This window comes from Cibotium barometz, chromosome 12, assembly GCF_041138505.1.
Source record: "Cibotium barometz isolate CiBa-2024 chromosome 12, ASM4113850v1, whole genome shotgun sequence".
In the NCBI taxonomy this organism is placed as follows: Eukaryota; Viridiplantae; Streptophyta; class Polypodiopsida; order Cyatheales; family Cibotiaceae; genus Cibotium; species Cibotium barometz.
Genome location: NC_141057.1, coordinates 46,927,629 through 46,942,728, shown reverse-complemented (window position 1 = coordinate 46,942,728; position 15,100 = coordinate 46,927,629). Strand labels below are relative to the sequence as shown.

The 15,100-nt window shown below is 40.1% G+C and overlaps 1 protein-coding gene across 1 annotated transcript; it reads right to left on the bottom strand.

Moving 5' to 3' along the window:
* Window positions 1-1,534: 1,534 nt before the first annotated feature.
* Window positions 1,535-6,360, bottom strand: LOC147633496 (uncharacterized). The gene is made up of 7 exons (XM_086806585.1): window positions 6,065-6,360; window positions 5,217-5,886; window positions 4,699-4,983; window positions 4,526-4,603; window positions 4,375-4,440; window positions 4,213-4,278; window positions 1,535-2,986 (listed from the first exon to the last, which is right to left on the bottom strand). The coding sequence occupies exons 2-7, from the start codon at window positions 5,883-5,885 to the stop codon at window positions 2,141-2,143; spliced, it is 2,010 nt and encodes a 669-aa protein (XP_086662711.1). The 5' UTR covers window position 5,886; window positions 6,065-6,360; the 3' UTR covers window positions 1,535-2,140.
* Between the last annotated feature and the right edge of the window lie 8,740 nt (window positions 6,361-15,100).

Sequence of the window (15,100 nt, the reverse complement as noted above, 5' to 3'; positions counted from 1 at the left end):
AGCTATGCATGCATAGAGTATCCATGCTTTATGCATATATACAGCTTTGCTTAAAGCATGCATACTCTATGCATTTATAAACCATGCTCTCTTTATGCATACATAAACCATGCTCTATACATGCATAGAGCTTGCATACCCTTTATACATGCTTAAAGCATGCATACTCCATGCATGTATAAACCATGCTCTCTTTATGTATGTATGCATACACCATGCTCTCTTTATACATAAAGGATAGAGCATGCTCTATGCATGCATAGAACTTTCACACTATATACTCTATGCACGTATAAAGAGTATAGAGCATGCATATATAAAGAGTATAGATACTCTATGCATGCATAAAGTATGCATGCTATGTATGCATAACGCATGCATACTCTTTGTGTGCATAGACCATAGAGTATGAATGCATAGAGCATAGATTAAAGAGCATAAGTATGCATGTATAAAGTATGCATGCTATGTATGCATAGAGTATATATAAAGTATGCATGGCTCATATGCATATTTTTCTTTTATTGTTTTGAGCCATTAGCTCTTCCCGACCACTCAAGGTAAGCTCTTACACGCAAGCTCTTTTGTTATTTTATGCTTCTATATGCATGTTTTGTGTTGAGCCTTAATCCATGACATTGTTTTGTCTTAAGCAACATGTCTAGAATTATGCAAGACTACGTAGGATGAGAACCAGAATTTCTTCTACATGCTCTCCTCTGAGTAGCATGAGAAAGCTAGGCTGGAGTTTACCTCACCTATTTCTAGCTCATTGAGTCTTGCCACCCATAGTGCTTGGACTGATGCTAGTGACATATAGAGCTCACCATACAAGTCTCATAGGAGCTATAGTGGCCCGACGTAGCAATGCTAGTGGTAATGGTGGTGGTGGTGATGATTGTGGCACTAGTATACGTGGAGGCAGCGGTAGTGATGCTACTAATCCACCACATCATCCTCCTACACATTTTGTTGAGACTACTCCACATGCTACTTGGTCTGCAACCATCACCACCTCTTATTTTTTTTAAGAAGATAAAACCAATAAGATTTTAATGGTTTGCACTATGCAGAGCTCAATCTTCACTGTTTCCTATGTGATCATGACTTGCACGTGCTTTACTTGTGAGCTCAGAAGTTTAGCATGTTACATGTAATCAACTCACACGTGAAATAAAATATCATCCACTTGTTTTTAAACTCCACCTTACATGCAGAGATCTTGATGCTCCACTTGTCAACATACCATGCACTCATCATTTTGGGACCAATAACTCCATGTCTGGGATGCAGTTGAAGATGCCAACAAAGGAGCTCTTTCACTGTGGGTGATATTATCACTATCAACAATAGAAAGAACCAAAACAATTTACAAGAGATGAGTGCAAAATAAAGTTTTCGATACATTTACCTTTGACCTTGGATCAAAGAGTCATAAATAGAAAAGATGTACATGTCAGAATGATGACTGCACATTCATGTTGCAATAAATCAACATTGGCAACAGGAAAGACAGTGAACTACTTCATCCGAGTATGTAAAGCAAGATGATGATCATATAATACAGTTCTTACATGGATGAATATGTCTTTTGACAGTGGGGAGGACCAACCTGATCCTGTTCTACCATCGGAAAGCATTTCAACATTGGCATGACACTGCACCTAACAAGATTCCTACATATGGAAAGCAAGCAAGCCTGGACTGTGGAACATGTAGAGCCCAGTAACATCAACATTCACCAGTTACAACAAATTGTTTTTTATATGTAGACCTCGTGGTCTACGAAAATACCAGCTATACCGGCCATATCACTGGCAGCCTAAAGCCTGTGAGCTTACAAACAAGTATAAAATTGCTAGTTATGAGTATGCCTTGAGGGCCCCCTAAAAAAATATCTCAAAAAGGCTCTATTCAGCCCATTCACAAAACTTCTGTGGCCGCTGTCATCCTTGTGATGCAGAAGTGTACTACTATGTACATATCAACCAGCCATGCCACAATCCTAGCAATAATGACATGTTTACCAATACACCATCACTATGATGTGTAATCATTCTATTCTCCTACATGAGCAAATGTAATGAAATGAAAGGAAATAAAGACCATCCTTTAGTCACTCAAATGGTCCTTAACATCATCAGCTATGCAGTAGCCGGAATGTCCGAGATCGTGAAAGTTTGCTTCGAGTGAGCTCCTTCCTTCTCCTCCTGGCTTCAGCTGCAGCCATTGCTGCCGCATAAGTCTTCCTCCCAGTATACAAACTAGCATGTAAAGGCCCTTTCATAGGGACTCCACCTCTGCTACCATTACAGGAAAAGCCATACCTAATCGTCTGTGCAATCTGTGGACCCATGTAGCATTCCATGCTCATTGGTGTGCCACGGACATCATCAAGTCCAGACTTACTCGTGAAAGGTAAGACTGCAGTAGGCTGGGATGATGAGCCCCTTGCTTGCATAGAAACCTCACATTCTGGTTTTCCCGGTAAATCTTCCAAACCCTGCTGAGCATCTATATCAGCTAAGTCGGGATCACAAAGTGCCCCTTCACTTTGAAGAGCACAACTTTCCATACATGCTCCAGCCGTGGAGCTCGTTTCTTTCTGAGACAAACTCGTCAATGTGGGAGAGCAAACACCATTGTTATTGTGACTAGGTTTCTGTTCTGTGACACCAGAAACGGAAACTTGATTGCCTGCAGACATGCCTGGGAAGACCAAGGTGGCTGTCTGATGTTGCATGGACTGATCATTTGTGAACTTTCGAAAATTTCCATCCATCATCTCATTGTTTTTGAGTAAACATGGCTGATTTGCAGTCGCTGCCTGTGCGACAGCTACTGCCCAGACAAAAGAATGCAGAGGAACCCCTGTATATGGCAGGCTGGGTACTTGCAAAGCTGGTAAACTAACAGACTGCGAAGATATCCTCACTGATAGCTCAACTGATTCAAGTTCCAAGTTGCCAGAAGATCCCATTTCCAACTGCATATACAGCACAACAGAGTTTCTTTAGTCATCTATAGCACAAGGAAAGCTTTTGCTGATCTCTCTCTCTCCCAACAAGTTGACGTCCTCACTACCCTCTCTTCTTATTGTCCTTTAACATTTTTGAAAGAAAGAGGTGATGAGAGTTTGTAACTCATGAGGTCTCTCTACAAGCCATCAATTCCTCCCAGAGCCACTCTGCCTCGAGGAGGGGAAGGCCCATGTATCTCTCATGGAGCTGGTAAAGGCAGCTTTACAGACAGCTCACAGGCCTCAATTTTCCATATAAATGGATGACTCACATGTTGATTATCCAGCACTTCTAACGCCAAGATATCTGACGTAGCTAGAAAGACCAACCTTTGAAGAAAGCCATACTGCTACATCAACTTAACCGAGTAAACCTTGATGCATACCCAACCTCTGCATGCAGAAGTGCTAATGCCAAGGTAACCGGCGCAGCTAGAAAGACCAACTTTTGAAGAAAGCCATACTGCTACATCAACTTGACCCAGTAAACCTTGATGCATACCCTACCTCTTCATGCAGAACTGCTAACATTAGTAGAGATGGTCTCAATGCTACACCAACCACTCTCATGATAGAGGGAACCATAAACCATTCACTAGTTGCTTTCACCTCACAGGTTCAGGGCTAGACTAAACGATCCTCCCTGCACTACTCCAAACCTCCAGCTGGTCTCACTGCCTCTCCTAGGCCACTATGATGCTTCATCTAGAGTATGCAACCAAAGATGTGTGGCAATCTTCCTGGACAAGCTCTGCAATACACACACATTGTATCATATGCATTGATCTGCAAACATGAATGCTTACCATTCCTGAATACTTGTGCCCACCAGCACACATTATGGCTAGGCATTTATACAACAAAACTCATACCATACCCAGCAACCACTAGGGGGTTTGGAGGTCCTATATCCCCCTAGTGTGCTAGACTAGATCCACACTCAGCTATGTGCATACCCATTCACTTATATAGGCCCCCAACCCTATTGATAATCCAGCCTTCTGGGCTGGACTAGATGCATACCCGTATATTGTGGCCCCCACTCCCTTTCACACTCCTGGCCTGAATCATTGGGTGGGGAGGGGGGGGGGCCGGGCGGGGTCACAAAGCATGAGATAGTGGACAAAGACAACGATGGCAGAATATAGCACATTACAAAACCTAGCACAACTGTAATTCCCATTGCATTTCACCTGTTGTTTGAGATGGTAGTTTTGACCCTTCAGAGCATACAGTTCCTGCATTAGTAACTCTCTCTTCTGCAAAAGCAGGACATTGAGTTAAAAAGGAGGCATGAAATTGAATGGAGCACATGCAACCAAAGAAAAAGCAGTGGATGGTAAACTTTGACCAACCTGCTTCATGCCTTCATTTTCCAAGGCAAGACTAGCTGCTTTCTTTGTTAACTCCTCACACAAAATCTGTACATAGTAGACCAACCAGATTAAAAACCTGACCAGCAGTAGCATAAATTTTAAAAACTCATATCTATATACCACAAAATACCTGCTTCCTCCGGATGGTCTGCCTTGCAGATTCTCGATTGGCCTGAATTCTTCGTAGCCTGCGAGCTTCTTTTTCCTTCTGATACCAAAAAATGGAATCTCTCAACTCATGTGATTTCCAGGTATCAATCAACCCAACACATGTAAAATTAAAGATATATTGAGCTAGCACACCTCAGTCAATGCAGCCTTCGGCTTGTTCATGACTGCCAAGCCAACTTCCTGACTCACTTCCACAAGTTGTGAAGCTATATTTGCCAAGGATTTCACTCCCGACTCTGCTACAGTCAGACCCTGCCTTCCCGCACACTTCAGATCCTTAGTGCCTACATCACACTCACCAAATGGCTCCGTTTTGACTGGAGCCACTGATGCCGTGGGCTTACGAGGCTTTGGCTTCCGTCTAACAGCCACTTTCTGAGGCCTTGCCGTTGAGCTTTCCATATGCACTTCCTCAATCTAAAGCAGAAGCCAGAAGCCAGACAGTGCACATTACATGAATAACCATAGCATACTAGGCTCTAGCTCCGCATCAGATGCATAACTGTCCACTCATCACAAGAACATATATAGAAATGCAGCAAATTAAATGGAGTAACAAAACCAGAATCTCTCTCTCTCTCTCTCTCTCTCTCTCTCACGCACGCGCGCGCGCCATGCATGTAATATGCAGCTAAAATGTGATTGACTACCTCTGTTTTCACTGGAAGTAGGCAGGTCTTTCGCACAGGACCCAATGGTACTACCCTCTGGAAGGCTGACTTTGCTGTGGGGCCTCCACCAACCAGAAAGGTTCTGCATGCCAGTTGCAAGGAGGGTAGTGGAGAGCTCGGACTTTCTGCTCTGGAATTGAAAGGGGGAGACTCTTTACCACCTTCCAAAAGCATCGTCGTGCTCTCGAGCTCATCCCTGTCCGATGTTGAGGAATCTCTTCGTAGGGCACAGAAATATCTGTTTTTCTTGGCAGAAAAATGAGCATCTAGAGGTTCCTCCTTAGGACCAGATGGGTCAATAACATCCTTGTTAGGTCGTGTCGTCCTTTTGCGTTTTCCAGACCATTGTAGGCGAGCATCACAGTCTCCCCTCAGATTTTTCTGATGTGGTAGATATGCAATGCGCGAAAACTCAGCCAATGCCTCCGCCGCATCCAGCTCTATTTTGACAAGCCTGGTGACGGGCTCATCCTCTGCAGAAAAACCCTTTCTGTACCGCTTCTTCGAGCCACGGCTTTCTAAGACTCTATCTTGATGAGGAGATGCTGTCTCACCATGCATGTCCCCTTTCTTGAGCTTCAAAATCTTACTTCTTACACACCCTTTCTGGTATTTTGTGGTCATTGCCGCCTCCTTTTTGACAGGCATCCTGCGACCCAAAACCCTAATTTTTCATTAGGACAAAAAAACAGCAAGAGAGAGGTGAAGTGTGAGGGCGTTGGGCCAGTAGTCTCAACAGCCCGCACAGGCCCACGCACAGTGGTAAATCTCTCTCTCTCTCTCTCTCTCTCTCTCTCTCTCTCTCTCTCTCTCTCCCCAAGACTTACCCGTCAGTGTGCAGGCATTCCAGGCCGAACCCCTCTTCAAAATGCCCTTCTTCCTGCGTCTTCACAGAGTCGCCATCAACGCAATAACCAGATCTTCGACCAGAGCAGCACAGAAGGCCATGACTGGAGAGAGAGAGAGAGAGAGAGAGAGAGAGAGGAAACAGTCAGTGTTCTGAACAAATCGGATCACAGAAAAGGAGCAAGTAGCACAATCCTGAGAGGAAGAGATTTTAGGGCAATTGCGGAAGAGAGAGAAAAGAGAGAGAGAGAAGGTAGTTTCCGCAGTCTCATGCTCTTTTGCCTTCACAGATATATGTATGAAGGGGTCTCGCAGCCGTCCGATCGACGAATTGGACGGTTTGGAAGCCGATTGGCTCCTCGCTGTCCGGGCCCGCCCTGGAAATCAAGTCCACGTGGCGGTCTCTGGTGCGCTTCAAACCACTTGGCGGGCCACGTAGGATAGTTCGCTTGACTCGCCAAGCTGGCGCCACATCAGCGGCTCCCTACAGAAGACTATTTACACACAAGCCCCCACTTGTCCTACCACATTTCGTGGTGTAAGTCGACCCTCATGTTATCTACAAGCCCATAAAAAATTTATACCCATGTGCCTTTGTAAGACCCTCCATCTAACCTTACCTTTTTGTGGCCTTTACAAGTCAGCAGTCTATGATGCAACAACAATGCTCAATAAAAGCCATTTTATCAACCAATCTTAATAAGCCAATTTGCAATGTCTCTATGTGAAATAAATGCCCTTTTTGGCTAATTAATTCCTTACAATAAATGGCATGAAAATCCTAGGCTCCTTTTCTTCAATTTCAAATGGTAAATGTATAATGGTGTTGTTTTCTAGCATTGGCAAGCACGTCTATTACTTGGCCTCTTGATTGTGACCAAGGCACTCACTTGCAGTTTGAGCCAGCAGTCTTTACCCCCCATTCTAGGTCAAGGGTTCAATGCCACCTTTCCCTAATGCCCCCCACCTCTTCTCACTCATTTTTCAACACATGCAATGTATATATACATCCTCAAGCCCCACATCATGGTTAAAGATCTAAGCCCCTTTTGTACATGTTATCACCAGTGTCCAACATTATAATGAATGACACCTTGCATTTTTGTTCAATTTCGACTCTCCATAAAGCATTAATGTTGCCAAACATATAATCACCAATTTGGCAGCATTAAAATGTCCTTCCATACACCTTGCAACAATGAATGATACTTAACATCTTTGTAATAGTAATACTCTCCCAAAAGCACTATTCCATAACATGTACATTTCAAAAAGTTTCCATCACACTTCATTATTGTCATACCTACATCGCAAATAAACAAATTTGTCAATTATCTTGACATGGATCATTGACCCATGCCTCATCCATGTCAATTATCATTGACATGGATCATTGACCCATGCCTCATTTTTATGAAGCTCAAAGTCCATTCTATAGAAGAAAAATTACCTTCTCTAAGAAAACCAATGGACATTTGAACATCCATGTCTCACTAAAACAAACCCTCTTATGACATTATTGGAAATAGTAGGGTTTGGCATGTATTATTGTGCCACTTCATAATGTGGATTGTATGTACAATTATAAATCACATGCATTCAACAAACCAGTAGTTTTCCCAATTTAAGAAGTATTATGAGGAGAGCATTATGAGGAGCTTCAAGTGAATGAATGCACATTATAGATTGGAAGTATATGTGGATGAACTTAAGTTGTGGAAAATCATGAAATTATTTTTAGGATTAAACATTTCTACATTTCAACACAAAGGCCTATCTGGAAAAAAAAATCTTAGTAACCTAAAGGTGATGTTCCTTATTGTATTCAACACCATGTCTAGAGCTTTCATATATTTCATCTTCCATTCCAACAAAAATTTCAAATTCTTATGAACATTACATGCAATTTTCACATGGTGATGTAGTTCTTGACAATTATGGTGAAAAGATTGTAATATTTATGTGAGAGCGTTTGCCAAAAAAATGTAATACCTCTGTGAGGTTATTTGCAAAAAAAAAAATCAACACATGTGATGATAAAGCAATAAAAAACTGAGATTTCCTTTTAAGTGACACCTCTAAACTATGTATGTGTGATTAAAATCTATTTTTTTTGTGGTAGTCATTACTAATGTTATTATAATCTATCTATAACATTGGTGTGCCTATTTATTTAAAGGTTTCCTAAAAAATGGACTAAATGCATGAAAATCCAAATTCTAACTCAAAATTTCAAGTTATTTCTCTCCTTTTTGCACAATTGTGACATTCAAACTATAGTTGAAATCTAGAGTTTTTTTGTAAGATCATTGCAATATATTTTTCTTGTTTTGTCTAATTGACCAAAACCAAATTTAGGTGACCCATTGACATTCTAGAGAGAAAGAAAGCTACAACTTGGGATGCAAGCTTGGAATCACATAAACTAAGCCTAAACTTTTTATGCATTTGAATAAACCTAAAAGTATTTATATACTGTGTTCAAATGATCTAAAATCTCACATAAATGTTATAATAAAGAACTAAGAAGCAAGAAATACACTTCACTAAATAACACAAATACATATAATTAAGGCCAATGTTACATCCAAACAAACTTCTTTACTACTAAATTTATCCAAGTCTATAATGAATACAAGAAAAATATCCAAGTCTATACTAAATACAAGTAAATGTTTCTCTTCAACTAGCTCAAGAAAGAGTAATTATTTACAAACATCTCTTCCCCCCTAAGAAGAATGCATGGGAAAGAGTGAACTTGAGCTTCTTTACAAGCAAACTTCTTTACACACACACACACAAGAGAGAGATGGATGGGTGAATTTCTTCTTTCTTCTTACTTGAGCTCCTTACAAAGCAAACTTCTTCACACACACACATAAGAGAGAGATGGATGGCTGAATTTCTTCTTTCTTCTTACTTCTCTACAGCCATAACATAAAGATAAGAGTACATATTATAAGAGGAAGAACTCTATTATTAAAACATATAACGTCTATAGTGTGAACTTGATTATATGGGTTAGCACTATAACTATGCCATAACTCTAGTAATAACTATAAAAGATAAGAGTACATACTATAGGAGAAAGTACTCTACTATTAAAACATACGTCTATAGTGTGAACCTGACTATATGAGTTAGCACTATAACTATGCCATAACCAAATTGGTCGTCATATAGCCTATAAATCATTGGCGACATATCGACCATAATATCATCAATGTGGGATCCCTGCCCCCTCTACGCATCGAACTCTGGAGTGCTGGCAACGGAAGTAGCAACCTTGCGCGCAAGGCAGAGCTTCCCACTTGGGGCCTCGCCCACGAATGTCTAGACAAGAGACTAATCTGGCGGTTCTTCCAAAATCAAACACGGAAAAAACTTCCCTCGCCCAGAAAGCATAGGCGATTTCTCCAGAAAATCCTTCTAATGTAGTCAAGGGCCTTATCTATCCTTTGTATTCCGACCAAACCCGCAAGTCACATGGCCGAATCAAAGGAAGAACTTGCACTTGATTCATAGAGACCAACACATCTTTTCCCATCAAAAGAGGCATAGCCATTGATTCTTTTCCATAGAACAAGGATTATCCTGTGACTTACTTCAACTATCGTAACTTGAAGAGAATTGAATTTTATTATAGGAATCCATCAATCTAGCCTAACCCCATCCAATCCCATGGGTTAACCAACCGCCCAACCACTGTATGGATAGGATCTATTATAAAAATGTGGTTATGTTTTGTCCCGGGTAGTACCAAGGAAAAGAGTTCCAGGCCCCCTAGCCGGTTCTCATGCAAAAATTGAATAAACACACCACTTATGCACCCAATATGAAATTGCCTTTTTCTTAGATTCAACTATTCCCAAAACAGCATTGCAATAAAACCACAGTGTTTCCATCATAGTCCTCAGTATTCCAGTTCTAGGGTCCAATTCCAACTTTTCCACTTTCCAACCATAAAATCCAAATTCCATTCATTCCTTCGTACCTATGGCATCATTGGCAACTAGAATGCTTACCAAACCTGCTCACTCAAGGGCCTTTTCAATAGTTCCTAGCCCATAGTACCTAGGAATATAATCACATAAAATCCATATGGACTCTCCATTGAAGATCAGCTAGATCAACCAACAAGATCCATGTAAAAGAGCCATGAACTCATCCGATGAAGACCAGCAAGGCCAATCAAGCAGATCCATGCCCGTGTTCAGAAAACAATCCTCGATGCACGTGTGGGTATCTTGGTGGGCGACCTAGAGCCCAAGCACTATATGGTCAGCACCATCTAGGTTCCTTCGCAGGTGACCTAGCGCTTCACTCATAGGCCGCTTGGTCCCTCATCCACCATACCGGAAGCTCACCATTTTAATCGAACTGAGGCTGGTCAAGACCTCGGCCGACCTTGCCACGCGAGACGTCCTTCTTTGACTCTCCATCAGCTGTTGTAACATTTTCACTTAGGTCCCCACGACCTCATTCCAAAAGATAGTCAAAATGCTTCCCCCAGCATTCTTGACGTAAAACAATCCTTTAAAAAAAAGGTTTTATATGCAAATATAGTTTCCAACAAAATTCTTATCTTTCCTCATCATTCCACATCCTTTCTCATCATTCCATATCATTCCACATCATTTCTCATTATTTCACATTTTTCTACATTAATTCACATCACATCAATTCACATCCATTCACATCATCTCACATTATTCTCACATTCATTCACATCATCCCACATCATTCCCACATTCATTCACATCGTTCCCACATTTATTCACATCATCCCACATTGTTTCCATATTTATTCACATCATTTCCACATTCATTCACTTGATCCCACATCGTTCCCACATTCATCCACATCATTTCCACATTCATTCACTTCGTCCCACATCATTTCCACATCATACACATCAATCCACATCATCCACACATCAATCCACATCAATGCACATTAACCTCATCAGTCCACACATCAATCCATATCAACCACACATCATCCACACATCACTTCTCATCACTCCACATCATTTCCCACATTCATTCCACACCTCAATCTACATTAATCCATCAATCCCCACATCAATCCAATCTCTACAAACAAGATGGTCTCTTTTCGCTTTGAGCGAATCAGGTTTGATTATTAACTTTCCCTGATCTAGTTATCAGAATCTTTGTTCCACATCAACCAGGTTAAAGTACTCTACTTTTCATACTAACAGAACTTCCTAAGTTTCGACCATTACTTGGCTCATTTAATTGTACCTTTTTCTTGACTCAATTCCATTAAATGTAAGTTTCCGTTCACTTTTGGATCCTCGATCCTTTCAAGTATTCCATATTCCTCTCCCAGGGAATCTAGGAATAAGTCAGTCTCATAAGTTTTCATGTTCATCCAACTAAGCGTGTTTTTGGTCTTTTTCTCGGAAATTCTTTTTCCATCTAGAATGTACCCAAGATTCTATTTTTCGAGAATCTAAACGTTTTCCCAAAAGTCAATTATGTTAGTGATTCCTCTTTCTGATTAAAAATTAATCTATGTTTTCTCAATGCACCCCTATGAATATTTTCACCTTCTTTTCTATATTTTTCTAAAATAAAATATTATGGAAATCCCTCTTTTAGCATAAAATATTATGCACCCAAACTAATTCATTTTTATCTAAATGAATTATATTCATAATCAGTTCCATAATTCTCATAAATTGAATGAATCTAGAAAATTTATCCATAACCTTCTTTATTTTTCTAACAAATGAATAATGCTCAAAACTCCACTTTTAACATAAAATTTATTTTGCATAAATAAATTTTTCCATAGCTTTCCCACATTTTCTATGAAATGATAATACTCAAAATTCCACTTTTAATATAAAAATTATCTATGCATAAATTTCATTTTCTAATGATAAAGATTTTACCATAACTTTTCCATATTTTCTATGAAATGAGAATGCTTAAAATTTCACTTTTAGCATAAAAATTAATTATGCATAAAATTCATTTTCTAATGATAAAAATTCTGCCATAGTTTCCCCGCATTTTCTATGAAATGATAATACTCAAAGTTCCTCTTTTAGAACAAAAATTATTATGCATAAACCTTCATTTTCTACTGATAAATTTTTGCCATAACTTCCCCGCATTTTCTATGAATTAAGGATGTTCAAAATCACACTTTTAACATAAGAATTAGTTTATGCATAAACCTAATCTTAAACATAAGCATTAATTCATCATAAATCAAGAAAAGCATAGTTTTAAGAGAAAATCCACAAAATAAAATGCCTCCCAAGCATGAGGGAGGTTGGGAAGAAGATTAACAATAAAAAGAGAGCATAAACTTCATTGTTTTAGGCTTACCCTTGGTTTGCTTGATTCTTTACCTTGCTAGAATTGTGTAGCCCTCAAAGAAAAGGCTTAGCCACCACCAAGGGGAAAGGGTAATCTTCAAGAGAAGAAGAGGGTTAGTGAAGCCCCAAAGCTTCACAATGGAGGGCCAATGAAGAGGAAAGAGGAAAATACACTAACTTAAAAATTACACTAGCATAGAATTACTCTAATATGAAAATACAAAGGAATAGGAGTCTCTTTATAGGTGAGGGAGGCCACCAACCAAGTCCAACTAGAATCTAGAGGTTTCCAACTTCAGTTTGATCCAATTTGGACAAGTTTTGGACCAGTTAGGCCCACTTTTCTAATCTTGAAAGAGGTGAGAGGAGAGATGAAAAATCTCTTTTTTTTATTAAAAAATTGGATAAATCATAAGGATTCTAGGCGCCTCCTTCATGAGCTCCACTCACCCTCCTGAGATGTCAAAATTTCATTCTTTTACTAATAAAATCCCATTTTTTAACTATTAAGTCTTGTACTAGTCAACTCTTCATCTTATGTGAGAATTTACTCCTTTTTTGGGGATTTTCTTTTATTCTTGCATTTTTCTCATTCCAACACTTGGATCAACCCTATTGTCCCTTTAGAACACTCTTTGGACCTTAATCCATAATTTTCTGAAAATATATACCCTTAGGCTAAGGTGTCTAATGCACATATTCAATTAAATTCTAATGCATATTAGAAAACTCTTTTTGAACTTATGTTAAGATGGAGGGAGGAATCTTACAACCTACCCCACTTAAAAAACATGAGATGTCCTCATCTCGCAGCAGCTGGAGGATAATCTTTTACATCTCTTTCTTCTTTTATCACTTCCAGCGTTACTGCCTTGGAAGTAGATGGCTAGTTTGGGAACTTCTCTCTTTGACTTCCCCAATTCTGAGGCTGAGGTCTTACATTACTTTGCATTGAAGCTGAGGGTTGGTTAGGAAGTCTACCTCTGGGGTTTCCCTGATTTTGACGGGAGGGACCTTGATTACTTTAGAAGGAAGGAGCTAGAATTTGGAATCTTGGTGCTTGACTTTCTTGTCCTGAAAACCTTGATCCAAAAGGAGTTGGGCAATCTATACCATGATGACCGTATCCTTGGCAGTTAAAGCATTTAATTCCTTTGTTTAAGGGTGGAACTTCTGAAGTTGAGTTCTAGGGAATTGTGTTCCGAGGAAAAGGCCTTCCTTCCATTCTGAAGTTTCTCGTATCCTGGGTTTGACTAGGACCTTGTTCTCTCTTAGGAGACGGAAGGTTGGATTCACTTTTTGGGGTTAGGAATCTTTTGAAAGACGATGGTGTTGGCTTTAGCGAAACCTTGACAACAAAGGCCTTGGCGAAATGGCTGAGCACCCAGGAAAGGGTGGCCCTAGTGTAAATCTCTATGCTAGAGTGTACTAGACTTTTAGTTTACATGTGAAATCTAGGATGGCAGCTTTGCACTTAAGAGATAAGGCAAAGTAGAGAAGCTAGTGCTCTTAATCTCATAGAAGGGAAGTGTCCATTCGATGCCGACATTGCACTAAAGAGATAAGGAAGAGGAGAGAAGCTAGTACTCTTAATCTCACACAAGGGAAGTGTCCATTTAATGCCGATATTGCACTTAAAAGTTAAGGTAGAGTAGAGAAGCTAGTGCTCGTAATCTCACACAAAGGGAAGCTAGTGCTCGTAATCTCACACTTAAAAGTTAAGGTAGAGTAGAGAAGCTAGTGCTCGTAATCTCACACAAAGGGAAGTGTCCTTATTACTTACACTAGATTTGATATAAACTTAATAAGTGGCCTCCATCCGTGCATGGGTGGCCATAGTGTATTAGTTTTTATCATTGTACTTAGCTTGATCATCTACTGTTTTCTCTTCTAGTTCACCTTCAGTTCCTGCTACTAATGTGTTTTGGAATATTACTTAGCTTCAAGCACAAAACCCTCCCACCCAACCTGTTAAAACCTTAAGATCTCTCTAGATAATTAACATGCATAAACATGGATAAATCAGGCATAAACTCTACCACCCAACCACCCCCGAACCCAGGGGTTGCACACATGAAATATAATGGAGTACCACATACCTTCACCTTAGTGTCCCATACCACCAAACCACCAAGAGGTATAACTCCAATACAACAACACTCAACTCTACAGTGAAATGGCAAGAATGTAGATACAATCCTCTACACAAGAGAACATCCCTTGAGTGTGCCCCATGCCCCTATTATATAGGAGGGCCTTCAAGTGACTCTTGACTCTCCATTTCCCATGTGTGACCCTTGGATGCCTGACCCTAACCTTAACCCTTAAGGTTAGACCTAACCCATGCTCCACTAGAGCTTGTTCCCATGCTCCCATGCTCACAAGCCTAATGTGGGTTAGCCTCCTAGTATATGCACAAATAATGTGTACATAACATACTTCGCCTCTCTCAAAACATTGCACTCTTGTAATGAAAAGAAGGAAATTTGCGCTGAATATTCACAACCGACTCCCAAGTCGAATCCTCTATTTCCCTATCTTTCCACAAAATTTTAACTTCAGGAATTAGTCGACTACAAAGTTTCCTTTCCCTGAATTCAAGTACCCTTTCAGGTTCGTGTGGAACATAAGATAAATCTTCGACTTCAACAAGTTCTTGAG